This window comes from Salvelinus sp. IW2-2015, linkage group LG20 (genome assembly GCF_002910315.2).
Source record: "Salvelinus sp. IW2-2015 linkage group LG20, ASM291031v2, whole genome shotgun sequence".
Classification (NCBI taxonomy): domain Eukaryota; kingdom Metazoa; phylum Chordata; class Actinopteri; order Salmoniformes; family Salmonidae; genus Salvelinus; species Salvelinus sp. IW2-2015.
In genome coordinates, this window is record NC_036860.1 from 3,586 (window position 1) to 20,557 (window position 16,972).

The 16,972-nt window shown below is 42.4% G+C and overlaps 1 protein-coding gene and 1 pseudogene across 1 annotated transcript; one reads left to right on the top strand and one right to left on the bottom strand.

Moving 5' to 3' along the window:
- Nucleotides 1-6,256: 6,256 nt before the first annotated feature.
- On the bottom strand, nt 6,257-14,388 carry LOC111981842 (cerebellar degeneration-related protein 2). The gene is given in 5 exon segments (XM_024013307.2): nt 6,257-6,657; nt 6,831-6,904; nt 6,906-6,980; nt 11,918-12,030; nt 14,113-14,388. Coding segments are annotated over 5 exon segments (525 nt in total). The 5' UTR covers nt 14,195-14,388; the 3' UTR covers nt 6,257-6,476.
- Nucleotides 14,389-14,624: 236 nt separating this feature from the next.
- On the top strand, nt 14,625-16,850 carry LOC111981843 (transmembrane protein 180-like; annotated as a pseudogene).
- The last annotated feature ends 122 nt before the right edge of the window (nt 16,851-16,972 follow it).

The following is a 16,972-nucleotide window of genomic DNA, read 5'->3' on the forward strand; positions in this document are numbered from 1 at the left end:
ATTGCCCAGATTATAGATTTAACTACATTTTGTGTACCTTTTTATTATGCCAACTAAAGAGTACTGGACTAGATGGAGTACTTTATAGACTCAATAAGTACTTTATAGGTGCACTATATATATATATTTGTGTGTGTTGGAGAGATATATTATATATATATATCTCCACACACACAAGTATGTGGACACCCCTTCAAATTAGTGGATTTGGTTATTTTCAGTATAAATCGACACACAGCCATGCAATCTCCATAGACACACATTGGCAGTAGAATGGCCTTACTGAAGAGCTGCGTGACTTTCAAAGTGGCAACGTCATAGGATGTCACCTTTCCAACAGGTCAGTTCGTAAATTTCTGCCCTGCGCAGAGCTGCCCAGGTCAACTGTAAGTGCTGTTATTGTGAAGTGAAAACATAGGAGCAACAACGGTTCAGCCGCGAAGTGGTAGCCACACAAGCTCACAGAACGGCAACGCCGAATGCTCACTACGAGTTCCAAACTGCCTCTGGAAGCAACGTCAGCACAAGAACTGTTCGTCGGGAGCTTCATGAAATTTCCATAAACGGTAGCGTAAGATTGCCAATCGTTGGCTGGAGTGTGTAAAGCTCGACCCCATTGGACTCTGGAGCAGTGGAAACGCGTTCTCTGGTGTGATGAATCACGCTTCACCATCTGGCAGTCCGACGGACGAAAATGGGTTTGGCGGATGCCAGGAGAACGCTACCTACCCAATGTATAGTGCCAACTAAAGTTTGGAAGAGAATAATATGCTCGGGGCTGTTTTCAAGGTTCGGGCTAGACCTTCAGTTTCAGTGAAGGACATCTTAACGCTACAGCATACAAATTACATTTTAGACGATTCGCTGCTTCCACTTTGTGGCAACAGTTTGGGAAGGCCCTTTCCTGTTTCTGCATGACAATGCCCCAGTGCACAAAGTGAGGTCCATACAGAAAGGGTTTGTCGAGATTAGTGTGGAAGAACTTGACTGGCCTGCCATGAACCGAGCCATCGAACGCCTTTGGATGAATTAGAATGCCGACTAACAGCCAGGCCCAACATCAGTGCCTGACCTCACTAATGCTCTTTTGGCTGAATAGAAACAAGTCCCACAGCAATGTTCTAACATCTATGGAAAGCCTTTACAGAGAGTGGAGGCTGTTATAGCAGCAAAGGGGGGACCCAACTCCATTATAATGCCTATGATTTTGGAATGAGATGTTTGACGAGCAGGTGTCCATGACTTTTGGTCATGTGTGTATTTATGGAGGTTAGGCCTATAGTAGTCAACATTGATTTCTAGATAGATGGCCTGTAATACTAGAGACCATAAGTGAACACTGGGAAAAGGCCCAGTCTGTTCTCACTGTTTCATGGTCGTTTGTGTAATGTGGTCCCTATAGCGCTACTATGCCACCAGGACACATCGCGTCTTTGCACTTTCCACTGACGATGGACACTTTTGTAAAAATGTATTTATTTGACAATTATTTAGACGATGAGATGGTATTTATTTCCCTATGCTAATATTTGTAATTTGTCACTTTATTCCAGATCTATAATGTGATGTCTGCGGTAGCGAATGCTGATTCAGAGGAGTTCAGTGGTTTTGAGTTTGGACTTGACACTGAGGTTCAAAGTATGTTAAGGTGCTTCTTAAATTGAATATTGTGAAACTTACGTTTTGTAAGCGGAATGTTACAAAACGCTTAACACAACAGAAAAAAGAGATATATGATTTAAGGTTGCAGCGAGCTGTCTTTTAATTTGTGGATCCCTCAACAAAAGGTGCTTAATCTCAAAGCCCTAAGAATGGTAGACTGGTGGTTCTCTGCTCAGCAATATCTGCCTTTAGACCACAACAAAATGAGGGTAGGAGCAGTGAGTCGGTCATACAGACACTGAGACACTTCAGATAACCAAGAACAAGAGGTCAGATCAATACATCGACATCTTTCCATCTCAAGTCCATGCTTCTCAGTGTCTGGTTTACCGGATGGGTTTACTGTTTCTTCTTGTGATGGACTGAAAAGTAGAAACACAAAGCCTGTCAATATTGACATCCTTTTTGCTCCTTTTCAAAATACTTGGCTTCTTGGTGTCTCAGTGGCAGACATAAGGAATATAAATAAATTATATTTTGACAAGGAGATACATACAGCAGTACTGCATCCTTCAAGGACTGGAGTCTGTGTGTATTAGATGAATATACAATCTGGATTAGATGATCAGTAGCCAAATGGTCAGCTGAGGAATTACTGTTATAGCCTACTTCTTTGTTTCAGGAGTTATTCAGAACAGTGGAAGATAGACCGGGGATCAGTTAGAACAAGTTCTATGTTCTCTGATTTTTTTATTTTATTTATTTCACCTTTATTTTCACCTCACCTTTTGTGTAGATTTACATTACCTCCATGACTGTTCTGTTTTGAATAAACCCATAACAGTCTCTGGCTCCAAAATGCAGCTGTACATCAACAATGGTGAACTTCAAGTTGCCCTTTCTCTCTCTACGACCAGGGTCCATTATGACGGTTACTTATCCTGGACAGAGACTCAAACTTGACTTCCATTTTGTGTTTTACATCAAATTAGAACTTGAAATGATATTATATGGCTGAACTATTTATTAATTCTATACTTGAATATAATGAAAATGAGAACTATTACAATTACAATTTCATAGTAATATACAACTGTAATTAATATATTAGATGCAGGCCTATAGTATGATGTCATAGATCAGCATTACAAGTGTTCTTCCATGATGACTAACACTATGCTTACAGTGAACCTTAAAAAATAATTGTGTAAGAGGTGTTATCCATTCTTTCCCATAAAGACCCTCATGGAGAACATGCCCAAGCAAACTTGGGTTATTGTTGGCTAGATAAAATAGGCTTCATAGTTGATACCATCGTGTCACTGCCATAGTTACTGGAGGGCTGTTCTCAGCCAGCCCCTTCCCATGTTTTTAATGTCTGTTGTATTAAATAGGGTTACATTAATCTCTCTCAATATTCATGTGAACTCGACAAACTATCCGAGAGAATCCATCCTAAAGGGTACAAGGTAGACAACCGTCACAACATGTGACCTACAGTACTCTTAAAATGGCCTCCTCTTAAAGAAACCCATTTTTTATGTTATTTTCGTATTTGTGCATCTCTGAGCGATGTCTTCTATCGATTCCCGGGTCATTTTAATGTTTCATGTGTATCTGAGCTATTCGCCGTTCAAGCAGGCAGAAAATACAGCCGGTATATGAGACTTTTGTGTCATACAGTATATTACTATCCTACTTTACATGTATGTATAGGGACAAATTAGTCTTCTGATCAAGGGAACAAAATCTCGTCCCCACCCCTTAATTCTGAACGAGCACCTCAGTCCTCAAATGTCCTTGGGGATCGCCGTCTCAGGCCAATAATAGGACTTTGTTTCCAGACGCTAATAGCTTTACTTAACACTAGTTCCTGCCCTACTCCCAACAACCCCCAAATCCACTAACCCTCCACAAAAGGGGATTTACTGCTAATCTGTGCCATAAAAGAGACTGTCTTGGCAAAGACTCTGGACTCTGTGGGACACTGAGAGAAGTTTGTGTTGGCTTCAAATCAACCTGCAATTAGAACCTACGTTTTGGTTGGGAGACCGTATGAAATTGATTGCCTGATAAAAAGATTGTTAATGGAAAACGCGACGTATGTTCTCTTCAGGCCTAAAACAACTCAATGCACACAAAGTGGAGACTGAAAATGTTAGGCTAGGCTATAGCCTCATCAATGGCGCTCCTATACGTATAACATGTAAAATGTCTTATTAGATTCCAGCTTGGAGCCAGAACTCCATTCAAATATTTTGGCCTCGTGACTGAGGTGCTGGGAGTCAGAATGTTATGCACGCCCTCAGTGCCTCTGTCCCAAATGCATAGCTGTATGTTCTCCAGTTCATTGTATAGACTCCGCACTGCATTTCCTCAGCTCTGTGACCTCAGCAGAAGAACGATATGCCAGCTGACACTCAACAACACTCAGAGGTTATCCTGTTCAAGATTTACACGGGACGTGGAAATGTTAAGGAAACATGTTTTTGTGATTCATGCTTCAATTTCTTATGAATTCTGCACTGTGTGACACCCTATTAACATTTACAGTAGGACTTACCTATTCTAATTATCTATAGAGATCAAAATAACATTTTATTGTCTACACGATACCCACAATGGGTTAGCAGATGGTTATTGCGAGTGTTAGCGAAATGTTTGTGCTTCTAGTACCGACAGTGCCAGTAATATCTAACAATTCCACAAACTACCTTACACGCACAAGTGTAAAGGATGAAATAAGAATCATTGTACATATAAAAGATGGATGGGCAAGGACAGAGCAGCATAGGAAGATGCAATAGGATGGTATAAAATACAGTTATATCATATTGAGATGAGTTAATTGCAAGATATGTAAACATTTATTTATAGTGGCATTATTAATGACTAGTGATTGCCATTATTTAAATATGGCCAATGATTTCAAGTCTGATATGTAGAGCGAGGCAGGCCTCTCTTTGGTTAGTGTATGGCTGAGTTTACAGTCTGATGGCTTTGAGATCCGAAGCTGTTTTCGTCTTTCTGGTCGCCAGTTTTGATGCAACCCTGTAGACCTGTGCCTATCTGGGGTCTGCGCGGAGCTGTTGCAGTGTTGGAACATGGCAGTGGCTTGCGCGTTTGTTGTGTCCTTGATGTATCTTTTTCGTCTTCCCGTGTGACATCGGTTGTGTAGGTGTCCTGGGAAGGCAGGTATGTTTGCCCCTGGTTGATGCTGTTGTTGCCAGACCGCACCACCCTCTGGAGGCCCTGCGTTAGTGGGCGGATGCCTGTTGCCCGTACCGGCGGTGATTACATCCCGACGGATGCTCTCAATTGTGCATCTGTTAAAAGTCTTGAGGGTCTTTAGGCAGACAAGCATCATTTCCTTAAGCTCCTGAGGTTGAAGACGGCACTGTTTGCACCTTCTTCACCACACAGTCTGTTCGTGGGGTGGACCATTTAGTTCTAATCTGTTGATGTGTACGCCAAAGGAACCTTAACTTTCCACCCTCTCCACTGCTGTCCTGGCGGATGTGGATTAGGGGGGTGGCTCTCCTCTGTTTTTCTCGAAGTTCCACAATCATCTCCTTTGTTTGTTGAGCATTGAGTGATGAGTTGTTTTCCTGACAACCCTACCTTCCTCCCTGTTGGCTGTCTCATCGTTGTTGGTAATCAAGCCTACTACTGTTTGTGTGTCTGCCAAACTTGAATGAATGAGTGAAAGGAGTGCCAAATCTCTCTCTTTTAAGAGTGTGCAAAGCTGTCATCAAGGCAAAGGGTGGCTACTTTGAAGAATCTCAAATATATTTTGATTTGTTTAACACTTTTTTGTTTACTACATGATTCCCTGTGTGTTATTTCATAGTTTTGATGTTTTCACTATTATTCTACAATGCAGAAAATAGTACAAATAAAGAAAAACCCTTGGATAGTAGGTGTRTCCAAACTTTTGACTGGTACTGTATGTGTTTTATCAGTGGTTTTGTATTGCATGCTAARACAGGCTACTAAACTATGTGTGTATGTTAGTGTGTGTATACAGGCTAGACTTAACCCCCTCAAAGATTTATCTGCAGGGGATTATGTCCGAAAAGCCTTGGCCCAGATTAGGTGGTCTGGGTCTGTGTGACCTGGGGACACCCAGTCAGCACATGGCTGATAATAGCGGTAATACATAGTCATTACACTATGGACCCATATCAATAGTCAAAGTGTCTCTCTGCCTGTCTCCTTTACTTAATGTGTACTGAAAGGGAATACACAGTAGGCAGATCACTATAAGGGGAAGAGATGAGAAGAGGCTCTATGACTGCTGGTTTGACACCATTGATGATCGATAGTGCAGTTTCTATAAAAACTTTCAGAAGGACCTGTAACTTGGCCAGACACACAGTTCCTGGAATGATGTACTTTAACTTGGCCAGTGACAAACATTCAGGCTAGCTGAAGTAAAACATTCCCCTCAAGGCACATGCTTGTTACTGTACTTTAAAATAACATTTACGGTAACTTCCTCTGTTTATTGTTTGTTATTGTGTTCCCTCTCTTAGCATGCACATAATCTCCAAATTGTTTAGTKACTATAATCAGAGTGCAGGRAATTAGTGTTGTGACACAAAGYTCACTGTGACCATTCCCACTGGAGAATGAGAAACCAAATTAGCTGGCCTTAGAGTTGGTCTCTTGTCTCCATCTACTCTCTTCTCAGCCTAGTCTTGGTTGGCATGGTTGAGATGAGAATTAAATTGATCAACATTGATTTGAGCTGAATAAAGCTGAACACATCTGGTTCTGTGGTGGAATGGCTATGTTTTAGAGTAACAATAACATAAGCGGTTTGTTGGCACCAGGTTCAATTGCACAGCTGCAGGACACATACATGCACACACTCACTTGTCTTTCTGCAGGTCATACAGTTCCTTGAGGCAGGACACACTCTGTGCTCCGAGGTTGTGTCTCTGTTCGGCCAGTTCTCTCCTGCTCCGGTCAGACTGGGCTGTCCTCAGCTCCTCCACCTGGGTCTGCAAGTCCTCCATGTGGGTCTCAAGACTGTTGATTGTTTCTGTCAGGCTGAGAGAGAGGACRAGCATAGAAGTGGTTCGAATTACTGAGCTTTGTGGAGAAAATTAATTTAGCCAAAACCTTGCCTCTTAATAAATTTGGGGTCTAAGTATTTATACTGGGGGGGAGAAATGTTTGCAGTTACTATTTTCAGAAAGGAATCACAAAGTCCTGAGTCTCACCAGTTGATCCTCTGCTGGGCGACGCGGTTGTCCAGAATCAGCCTGTGGTTGCCCTGCTCCAGGTCTCTGGCCGCCGACATCTAGCTGCTCGTATACCTTAGCATGCTGGTCATTCATGTGCCTCAGCAAATCCACCTGCTTAGTCAGGTACTGGGAGGAGGTCAAAGGTAATTGCCATTGAAATAGGATGGATAGAACAGTTTTTGGGTCCACTAATAGGGTCCAGCGTTTGTCAGGTGATAGAGTTTATACTGTATGTAAGTATTGATCAAGCATTTAATTATGGTTCCATTATGACTGTTACAGTATGCGAGTCCTCTCATTCTTGCAATTCAATTCTCAGAACAATGATCCATTACGAAACAGGTCAGTGCGTCTTCTGAAGAGGACAGAAGCACCGAACACACTTTTGGACTGGCAAAACACTGTGGCTTTGTGACCGGAATACTTTATGCAAGCATAGGGCTGGGACATATACCACTTAGCATTATCAGGATGGGTCACTGCCACTTGTTAAAGGACTCCTAAGTGATCCCCCTGTGTGCCCTCGAACCATCATGACTAATTCAAATCATTAGATTTTGATATTAACTGACTGACAGACGAGGCATAGGAGGATAAATCACTAACCCACATCACTCAGTGATCTCCTTCAGAGAGACACACACTTCAGTTGAAAAATACGTCAATGGAACTTTGAGCTGGTTCAATTACATGTGAAGATACCTTACTGATCTTGCAGTCAAAAATGTACAAGACCTTAAGAGTCAAAAGTGAAAAAATAGCAGTGTCACAATACTGACAGATGAGTAACACTGTCACAGTAGTTGCATAGGTGACAATAGTACCTTGAATTTACATATCTATCTAACCGTTACCTGAAAATAAAAAGCATATATTCCTCTGTTAAAGGATCCAACCCTTTTTTTTTCCAATTTTCACCTAAAATGACATACCCAAATCTAACTGCCTGTAGCTCAGGACCTGAAGCAAGGATATGCATATTCTTGAAACTATTTGAAGGAAAAACTTTAAAGTTTGTGGAAATGTGAAATTAATGTAGGAGAATATAACACATTAGATCTGGTAAAAGATAATACAAATAAAAAAAACATGTGTTTCTCTCTTTTGTTCCATCATCTTTGAAATGCAAGAATAAGGCGATTACATGACTTAGAACTCTAAGCGTAATTTCGATTTTGGCCACTAGATGGCAGCAGTATCTGTGCAAAGTTTTAGACTGATCCAATGAACTGTTGCATTACTGTTCAAAATGTTGTATCAAGTCTGCCCAAATATTCCCTAAATCGGTTAATTGAAACATTTAAGTTTATAACTGTGCACTCTCCTCAAACAATAGCAATGGTATTATTTCACTGTATTAGCTACTGTAAATTGGAAAGTGCAGTTGGATTAACAAGAATTTAAGTTCTGCCCATATAAGACATAGCTATGTCCTGGAAAATGTTCTTGTTACTTACGTCATGCTAATCACATTAGCGCACGTTAGTCAACCGTCCAGCGGGGGACACCGATCCTGTAGAGGTTTTAACCCTCTAGTCTAAGACCTCTGTCTTGACGTTAAACCCCAGGATGTCCGACTATACCAACTGTCCCGTTCTATTTGAATTACTGGAGAGACCATCTTACTGACAGCAAGTCAACAAAGGACCTTAAAATTCTTTACAGTGCTTATTATGAGGCCAATGCCTTCAGTGCTTAGAGTTGTAATCCCATGTATCTGCCATCTCTATATGTGTGGTCTGTACCTGGTCTTAGGCTACTCTTGGGCTATTCCACGGTAACAGAATGATGCAAAGTTTGGTAACAGAATGATGGTCTGTGCTGTTTGTGCCGTCATTCTGTTACCAAACGTTGCCTCTGCACTGTTCTTCAAGTAAGCGTGTTTTGGGTAAAATTTTCTGTGAAATTGTTAAAAAGTAGTCCTTGTACATGAAGTTGTATGTTTTAATTTTTTCACTTTGCGATCATTGGTTTTTATTTTACGTACATTTGAAAGTGGAAAATTGGGAGTCTCAGCATCATTCTGTTACTGGGAATTGCCATTTTTCGTTAATGTTAAAATCCCCTGTGATTGGTTGTGTGCTGAACGAACACGTTGCGCCTGAACACCGTTTGAATGTATCACCTGTTTGTGTGAACTCGTTGAGACTGCTCACCGGACACATACTGCTTGTTCCACCATGGTCACCCAAAGCTAGCACCTGCGCAGTGCACATATTTGCTAATCTTTGTACAGATCTGTTGTTCATGCTTATTTGTTTGGAAATGAAGTGATTTATTGTACAAATCAGACCTGTTCCGCATGCCCGGCACCTATAGCTCAAGTCGACCCTTGTGAACAAGCAAGGAGTTCATACTTAAGAAGTGGTCACTAGTCAGGATGATGGAGGAAAGGCAGAAAGGTCTGATACGAAAATGTCATGTTGTTTGTACCACTACCCTAACTGAGAACATGTGTGTTTGAGTACTCAGCAGGATACATCCCATTAATATAGTGAGGGTACTATTAGGGAACCCAAAATGTTGGTCGTTAAACACACCATCATATATCATGAGGTGCGAGGCAGGAAAGAGCATTTGCACACCAAGTTCTCTTAGGCTATGCTGTCTAAACACAGCCTTAGATACCCTGTGTTGAGAGGCAGGATAACATCAGTAGTAACTATGTGAAAGTTCACTACTTGACTAAGCCTTTGGCTACTGAAGGAAGCATAAAGCCGTTGGCCACTGCTCTCCTTAAAGAGAGGTGAAAGGTGTCCTAAAGGTTCCTTAAAGATAGTAAGACAAATACCTGTCCTTGCATTGCACCATGCCAAGGACCAATTAAGTCATGAGCTAATCCAGACAGGCTTTCACTTTATCCCATTTAACGAGAGGAAACTAACGATCGGAAGAGCCTGACAAGAAAAGAGATTTGGGGAGAGATTTGTCAACGTGGACTTTCGGCTCCCATTGATGGACTTGTTGGTCTGTGCGTAGGGTTTTTCCTAATGACGTCATACAGTTGAGCTAAGCTTCTTATTGCTTTTGAACACCGAAGCCCTGTTTTTGTTTACATACAGGACAGGTGCAATTCCTTCGGAAAGTTTCAGACCCCTTGACTTTTCCACATTTTGTTACGTTACAGCTTTATTCTAAAAAGATTCTCAGCAATCTACACAGAATACCCCATAAGCAAAGTGAAAACAGGTTTAGAAATTTTTGCAATTGATTCAAATAAAAAAACAGAAATACCTTATTTACATAAGTATTCAGACCTTTGCTATGAGACTCGAAATTGAGCTCAGGCGCATCCTGTTTCCATTGATCATCCTTGAGATGTTTCTACAACCACAGTCCACCTGTGGTAAATTAAATTGATTGGACATGATTTGGAAAGGCACACATCTGTATATATAAAGGTCCCACAGTTGACAGGGCATGTTCGAGGCACAGATCTGAGGAAGGGTACCAAAAACAATTCTGCAGCATTGAAGGTCCCCAAGAAAACGGTGGCCTCCATCCTTAAATGGAAGAAGTTTGGAACCACCAAGACTCTTCCTAGAGCTGGCCGCCCGGCCAAACTGAGCAATCGGGGGGGAGAAGGGCCTTGGTCAGGGAGGTGACCAAGAACCCAATGGTCACTGACAGTAAAAGGAACATGACAGCCTGCTTAGAGTTTGCCAAAAGGCACCTAAAGGACTCAGACCATGAGAAACAATATTCTCTGGTCTGATGAAACCAAGATTCAACTCTTTGACCTGAATGCCAAGCAACGTCTGGAGGAAACCTGGCACCATCCCTACGGTGAAGCATGGTGGTGGCAGCAATGCTGTGGGGGTGTTTTTCAGCAGGGCAGAGACTGGGAGACTAGTCAGTATCAAGAGAAAGTACAGAGAGATCTGAAACCCTGCTCCAGAGTGCTCAGGACCTCAGACTGGGGCAAAGGTTCACCTTCCAACAGGACAATGCACACAGCCAAGACAACGCAGGATTGGCTTTAGGACAAGTCTCTGAATGTCCTTGAGTGGCCCAGCCAGAGCCCGGACTTTAACATCTCTGGAGTGACCTGAAAAYGTRCAGCAGCGCTCCCAATCCAACCTGACAGAGCTGAAGAAACTCCCCAAATACAGGTGTGCCAATCTTGTAGCATCATACCAAAGAAGACTCAAGGCTGTAATTGCTGCCAAAGGTGATTCAACAAAGTACTGTAATGAAACAGTCAGGGAGCAAGTCTCGAACCCTCGACCTTCTAGCCCGAAGTCCAGCACGCTAGCGACTGTGCCGCAAAAGCATGCTTGTGCGGCAGAGTCGATATCCGTGCTTATAAACCCAGGGTCGTTACACTACTTCCTCCTTTCAAAGAGCGCGTCCTCGCGCTAGCTTGCGACTCTACGTCTTACAGGAACGCGCTCACCGGCCAAGCACACTCACTGCCGTGGATGCAAGGTCCGATCACTTCTGACACCAATGTAATGAAACAGGCAGAGAGCAGGTCTCGAACCCTCGACCTTCTAGCCCAAAGTCCAGTGCGCTATCGACTGTGCCACAAAAGCATGCTCATGCGGAAGAGTCAATATTAGCGCTTATAAACCCAGGGTCGTTACACTAGTGTGAAAAGAGTCTGAATACTTATGTAAACGTGATGTTTTTTTGTTTTTTTTATGAATTAGCAAAAATTGAAAAAAATGTTTTTGCTGTCATTATGGGGTATTGTGTATAGATTGATGAGGGGGAAAAAAACAATACATTTTAGAATAAGGCTGTACCCTAACAAAATGTGTAAAACGTTGTGGGGTCTGAATACTTTCCGAAGGACAGGTTAGCTAAGACTAAGTCAGTTTGGTGAATGAATGTAGGGYTACTCCAGTGGTACAGTATCTGCAAAATGATAATTTATTAATAAGCAATATTCCAGMCATAGTGACCTTCAGAGCAAGGTTTAAAAAGTGATTCATTCATATTACACATCTTATGTTGCCGACTGATTCTAAATCATTGGGRAAARAATTAACCTACAATGTGGTGTGCCGTGTTTGTATTTGCTCTCAGTGGCCTAGTATGATCATATTTAGACTAGCTACCTCAATCTCCTGCAGCTGCTCCTGGTTGGTGGAGTACATCTGCTGCAGCCCCTGCTCCAACTCATGGTTCCGGTCCAGCAGGGTCTTACCCAGCTGAGCCGCCAAATGGAGATCTGTAAATAGATACACGCAAACAAAACACATTCATTGTATATGTAACAGGGTTGGTTATGTTTCCAACTTGCCTCTAAAGAAAGGTGYATTTAAAGTTCAAGCATTCTTATTGGTTAGTTCAATTCCGATGAAAATAAGGCGTGTTGTTATTGGYCCCGCTTGCAGAAAGGGGGAGATCGCGAACGTCAGGTCTCCCCAGTATGAAAATGTGACGCAAGGGGTAGGTCACGTTCTGAATACTGTTTTCTGTTTTATGTGTACATTGCTGATTTATACATGTGTGGGTATATGGTACCTGTTAGGGATTAAGTGGCTTTCTGGGATATGCTTTGGTATATCTTGCTGTATATAAGTGTGTTAGCTAGCATGCACCGATGTAATGGTCACATAAGCCCACTGCTAAACAGATGTTTTCATGCTACAGATTTTACCATCGACAGCCATCAACATCATTAAGCCCTGCACAACTAACGTGCTGTTTCTATTTAACAAATAATAAATAATGCTCAACTGGGACCACTGGCTGGGGTGATTTATTTGGACAAAACACAACGCAAGGAGAGTACGATTATCACTGTTGCATATCCACACTAAACATGGATCAGTTCACACTTTCACAAATGTGTACACACAGTATGTTAGGCTCCTTTAGTCCAATATTGGGCTAACATTACTCCTTTTAGTCCAAGGACCTTACATGTTCTGTTTAAAGGTGAATTGGCTCTGGAAGCCAAACAGCCAAAAACTCCATCTAAATCGATTCTCAATTGCGGTATGGTTCTAGAAACATAATCCCTCTACTTTCATATCACATCAATATTATTTCCAAATGCAAAATACACACTTCCTGTACACAGATTTAAGCGGTTTTAACACAGTTGCAGCCGACAGTATTTTTCAGTGACAACACGTTTGTGGCGTCTGACTTCCGTTTACACACGTGTTCAGAGACGCAGATAGCTAATTTGCACAGGTAGTCAACCTGTTTTCTGGAAACAAGCACTGTAACATGGAAATATGGCTGTGTGGGAACCATAACAAATAAAGGTGTATCAATTTAACCTTTTGTTTTGTATAACGAGAACGTCTAGCAACCCAAAGGTTGCGAGTTCGAATCGCATTGCGGATAACTTTTGTATTTTAGCAACTTTTTCAACTACTTACTACTTAAGCTACTTTGCATGTTAGCTAACCCTTAACCTTAACCCTTTTAGCCAACCCTTCCTTTAACTAACTACGCCCTAGCTAACGCTAGCATCCTAGCCACCTAGCTAGAATTCGTAACATATTATATTGCAAAGTCGTAACATATTGTAATTTCATAACATTACAAATTATAATTCAGAACATATCATACAAAATGGGTGATGGACATCCAAATTAATACATAATATAACGAAACTTATCATACTAAATGGAGTGTATTGGATTTACATACAGAATAATACAAAATGCTCTGAGACCAGGTTGCAGCCAGCCACGTAATGAGTTGTATGATCAACAACATACAGGTGCACAAATATCATGTAGTACACATATACATGCAAATAGTGCCCAAACAAACTACAAACTGTAGCCTACACACACACGACACACATCAACACATGGGAAGTGACAGCCTCAGGATATCCTGGCAACAAGAAGGCTCTCAAATTCTCAATATAGACCCCACTATTACTGACTGTGTGAGTGTCACAAGTGTTACCTTTACAATAAGATATGTGTTCGATACAAATCACTCTATTTTGTTGAGACTTTAATTTAAAAAATGTTTTTTAAATGGATGGATGTGGGTCTATGAAATGGTATCATTTGAGGCTTGCGGTTTCAATGTTGGCAATTGCATGTCTGCCACTGAAATTGTAATCAGCCTGAGTGCAATCCGTGAGAATATTCACTGATTTTGTCTAGGACAGTTTAAAATGACCTTGTAATTATTTTCCAATCTGTAACCTCAGATGACTGTATAATAGTGGAGTCGTATTGCAATAAGAGCTGGTGATTGTTCTCTCTCAGCTGCGGCTGTTTAGGGCGCAACCGAGCTATCCCTCCCTTCAAAGCCCGCAACACAAGTATCTTACCGTGCTCAAGGTCCTGTTTGCCATACCATGGCTCCTCATCCTTGAGCTCAAACTCTTCCTCCACTATCATATCGGTCAGCATTTTCCACTTTACAATTGTATCCCAATAGAGTGCACGCTCCACCCGGCAGAATCCTAAAACACCGGTGTGATAAACAGCCTGGAGTGACCAGACAATATCCTCTTGTGTCGTAGTCTGGTGTCTTTCTGCGGCAACGTGGCAATCTGCGCAGCGGAGAACGAACTCAGCCCCTAAGTAAAAAGCAACACTATTTTTTTAATGACAGTTCATTGACCAATAATTAGAAAGTAGGTGGACCAGAGCACCTTTTTGTCCAATGTTGTTTTGTTATGGTTCGGTCACATTGTTATTGCCCCGCCTATTTCCGCATTTACAGAAACGGGTTTGATAGCTGCAGGGGAGGAGAGGAGCATAATGTTATTATTTATATTAACATATAGTTGTGATTGTGTATTCGTCAGTGAGGTTATCTTATTAGTATTTGTAAAGTCTGTTTGCTGACCAGCCGAAATAGTAGAAATCCTGCGCGCGACTGCAGCACTTTTGCCATGGAATATTGAATAGCTGTGAACTCCGTTTCTATAAACTCACCTTTTGCTCAAGTGACACTCGACTCACTTTGCAAATCTGTGGTAATTAGATCAAAGTGAGTGCCTGGAGAAATTAAACCACCACAGGCATGACCGTGGAGAAACCAGCCGCAGGTGTTCGCACCTTCGGCGGCCTGAACATCCTGAGGCACCTGGCGAGTCTGGGGGCTCACCCCGCCTCCGTGGCTTACTCCATGACCACGCTGGGAGCAGGCATGATGAACAGCATATTCAGCTTCTATTGTCAAGCTGTTCCTCAACAAATACAAGATATCAGAGGGAGCTTTCCATCAGTCACAAGTGAGTACTGTACTACAGTAACAGTACTATAAACTATATAAGAGGCAGGTAGCCCAGTGGTAGAGTGTTGGGAGAATAACCGAAACAAATTATTATTTATTAAACAGCGACTGTAGCCTTCGGGCCCTATGACTATGGTGCGCTTGTATAATAATAGGCCTACATTGTGCACTGCCCAATAATAATATGTAATTCAAAATGGGAATAACTGGCTTGATAGTCAATCTCAATGGTAGTGAGGAATGTACATACAATGGTATTATTGGCCATGCAGCTTGCTTACACTTTATTAAGTGGAACGAACAACACATGACAGCATATACAGTCCTTGACATGTGTAATTTGTGCAATTGTGCAATATTAGCAACTTTGAGATACATTTTCTATGCAAACAAGACAATAATTATGTCATCCTCTTTGTCATCTCTTCATCCTGACAGGTGGTGTACATGGTGTGGAACGCAGTGAACGACCCTCTGTTCGGCTACCTGCAGGATAACTCCCGCGTACCGTGCTGCTCTCAACGTCGTCTCTCCATCCTGTATGGTGCTCCCTTCTACGCAATCGCCTTCCTGCTCGCCTGGTTTCCATGGCGAGAGTATGCCCCGGCGGACTGCGGCGACTGGATGAGCGGCGTCCACCTGATGGTGGCGTTGTGTGCGTTCGACGGGATGCTGACGTTTGTGTTGCTGGCGCAGTGCGCCCTCTTTGCAGAGATATCAGGCCACCACCAGAGCAGGCTGAGACTCATCAAATACAACCAGGTAGGAAAGGGAGGTGTTTTGTGTAGTGTTTCTTTTTTACCCGTTTCATTTTAGGCTGTATATGGTATTTATTTTGTTGTCTGAAGTCAGTAAAGTGTTCTCAACTTTGTTTCCTCTTCCCCCTCCTCTCCCCAGGTGGCGTCACTTATAGGTTCCTCCAGTGTTCTATTCTGCGGCCTCCTCTCCCRGAACATGGATGACTTCCCATCCTTCCAGGGCTTCACTGTCCTGGTGGCCGTTCTGGCTTGTGGCTGCATGATCTACACAGGCCTACACAGCGAGAGCCGCTTTGACACCAAAGGGTCAGCACCGGGGTCAAACTACCAAGGTTCTGGCCAATCAACTCTTTCCTTCTCCTTGGTGACCTCTATGACCTTGCAGATCCTGACCAATAGGGACTTCCAGCTCTTTGTGCTCATGAACTTCTTTCAGGTCAGAAAAAAAGACTGGGATACAGCCACTCAATGGGGCCACAGAATGTGGTTTGTTCTGTTAATGGGGATATGTGTGTATATGAGTGTGTACCACAGCTGACCATTACATTTATATTTCCTATCCATTGCACTTTTTCCAGGTCTTCATGGTGGCATTCTGTAATAACTTCACTATGATCTTCGCGGAGCATCTGATACCCCCCAACGTGCTTCCGTCACTGGCCAAGAGCTTCATGTATGGAGCTGGATTCATCTGTCCTCAGGTAACATACCGCAGCTCAAAACACTTTATACTGAGTGGAGGGAGTCACTAACCTCACTCTTCATCACCAATGTATTGCATTGAGTGTCTTGCCAAGTGCTGACCACACACTAGACSACCTATTTTATAGCATTGCCYCATTGATTTATTCCCATAGTGTTACTTAYTGTATCTTATTGTCATCTCTCTGTGGTGCGTCTCTCTCAGTTGGTTGTGCTGAGCAGTCAGAGCCTGCTCCACGACCTAGGCTACTACAAGATCATCCTGCTCACCTTCTACGTGGAAGCTGGCATGGCTGCTGCTGTCATGCTGGTGCTGGGGCACATCACTATCATGCCTGGCATTCTTCTGACCGCTAACATGTAAGAAGTTATGTTATGGTATTGTCATTGGTAATGTTATTATATCATCTATTTATATGTTATTGTAGCCCCTGGCATTAAATGACAGTAAGTTTCCGGTTATTTCCGTCAGTTATGTAATCAGTA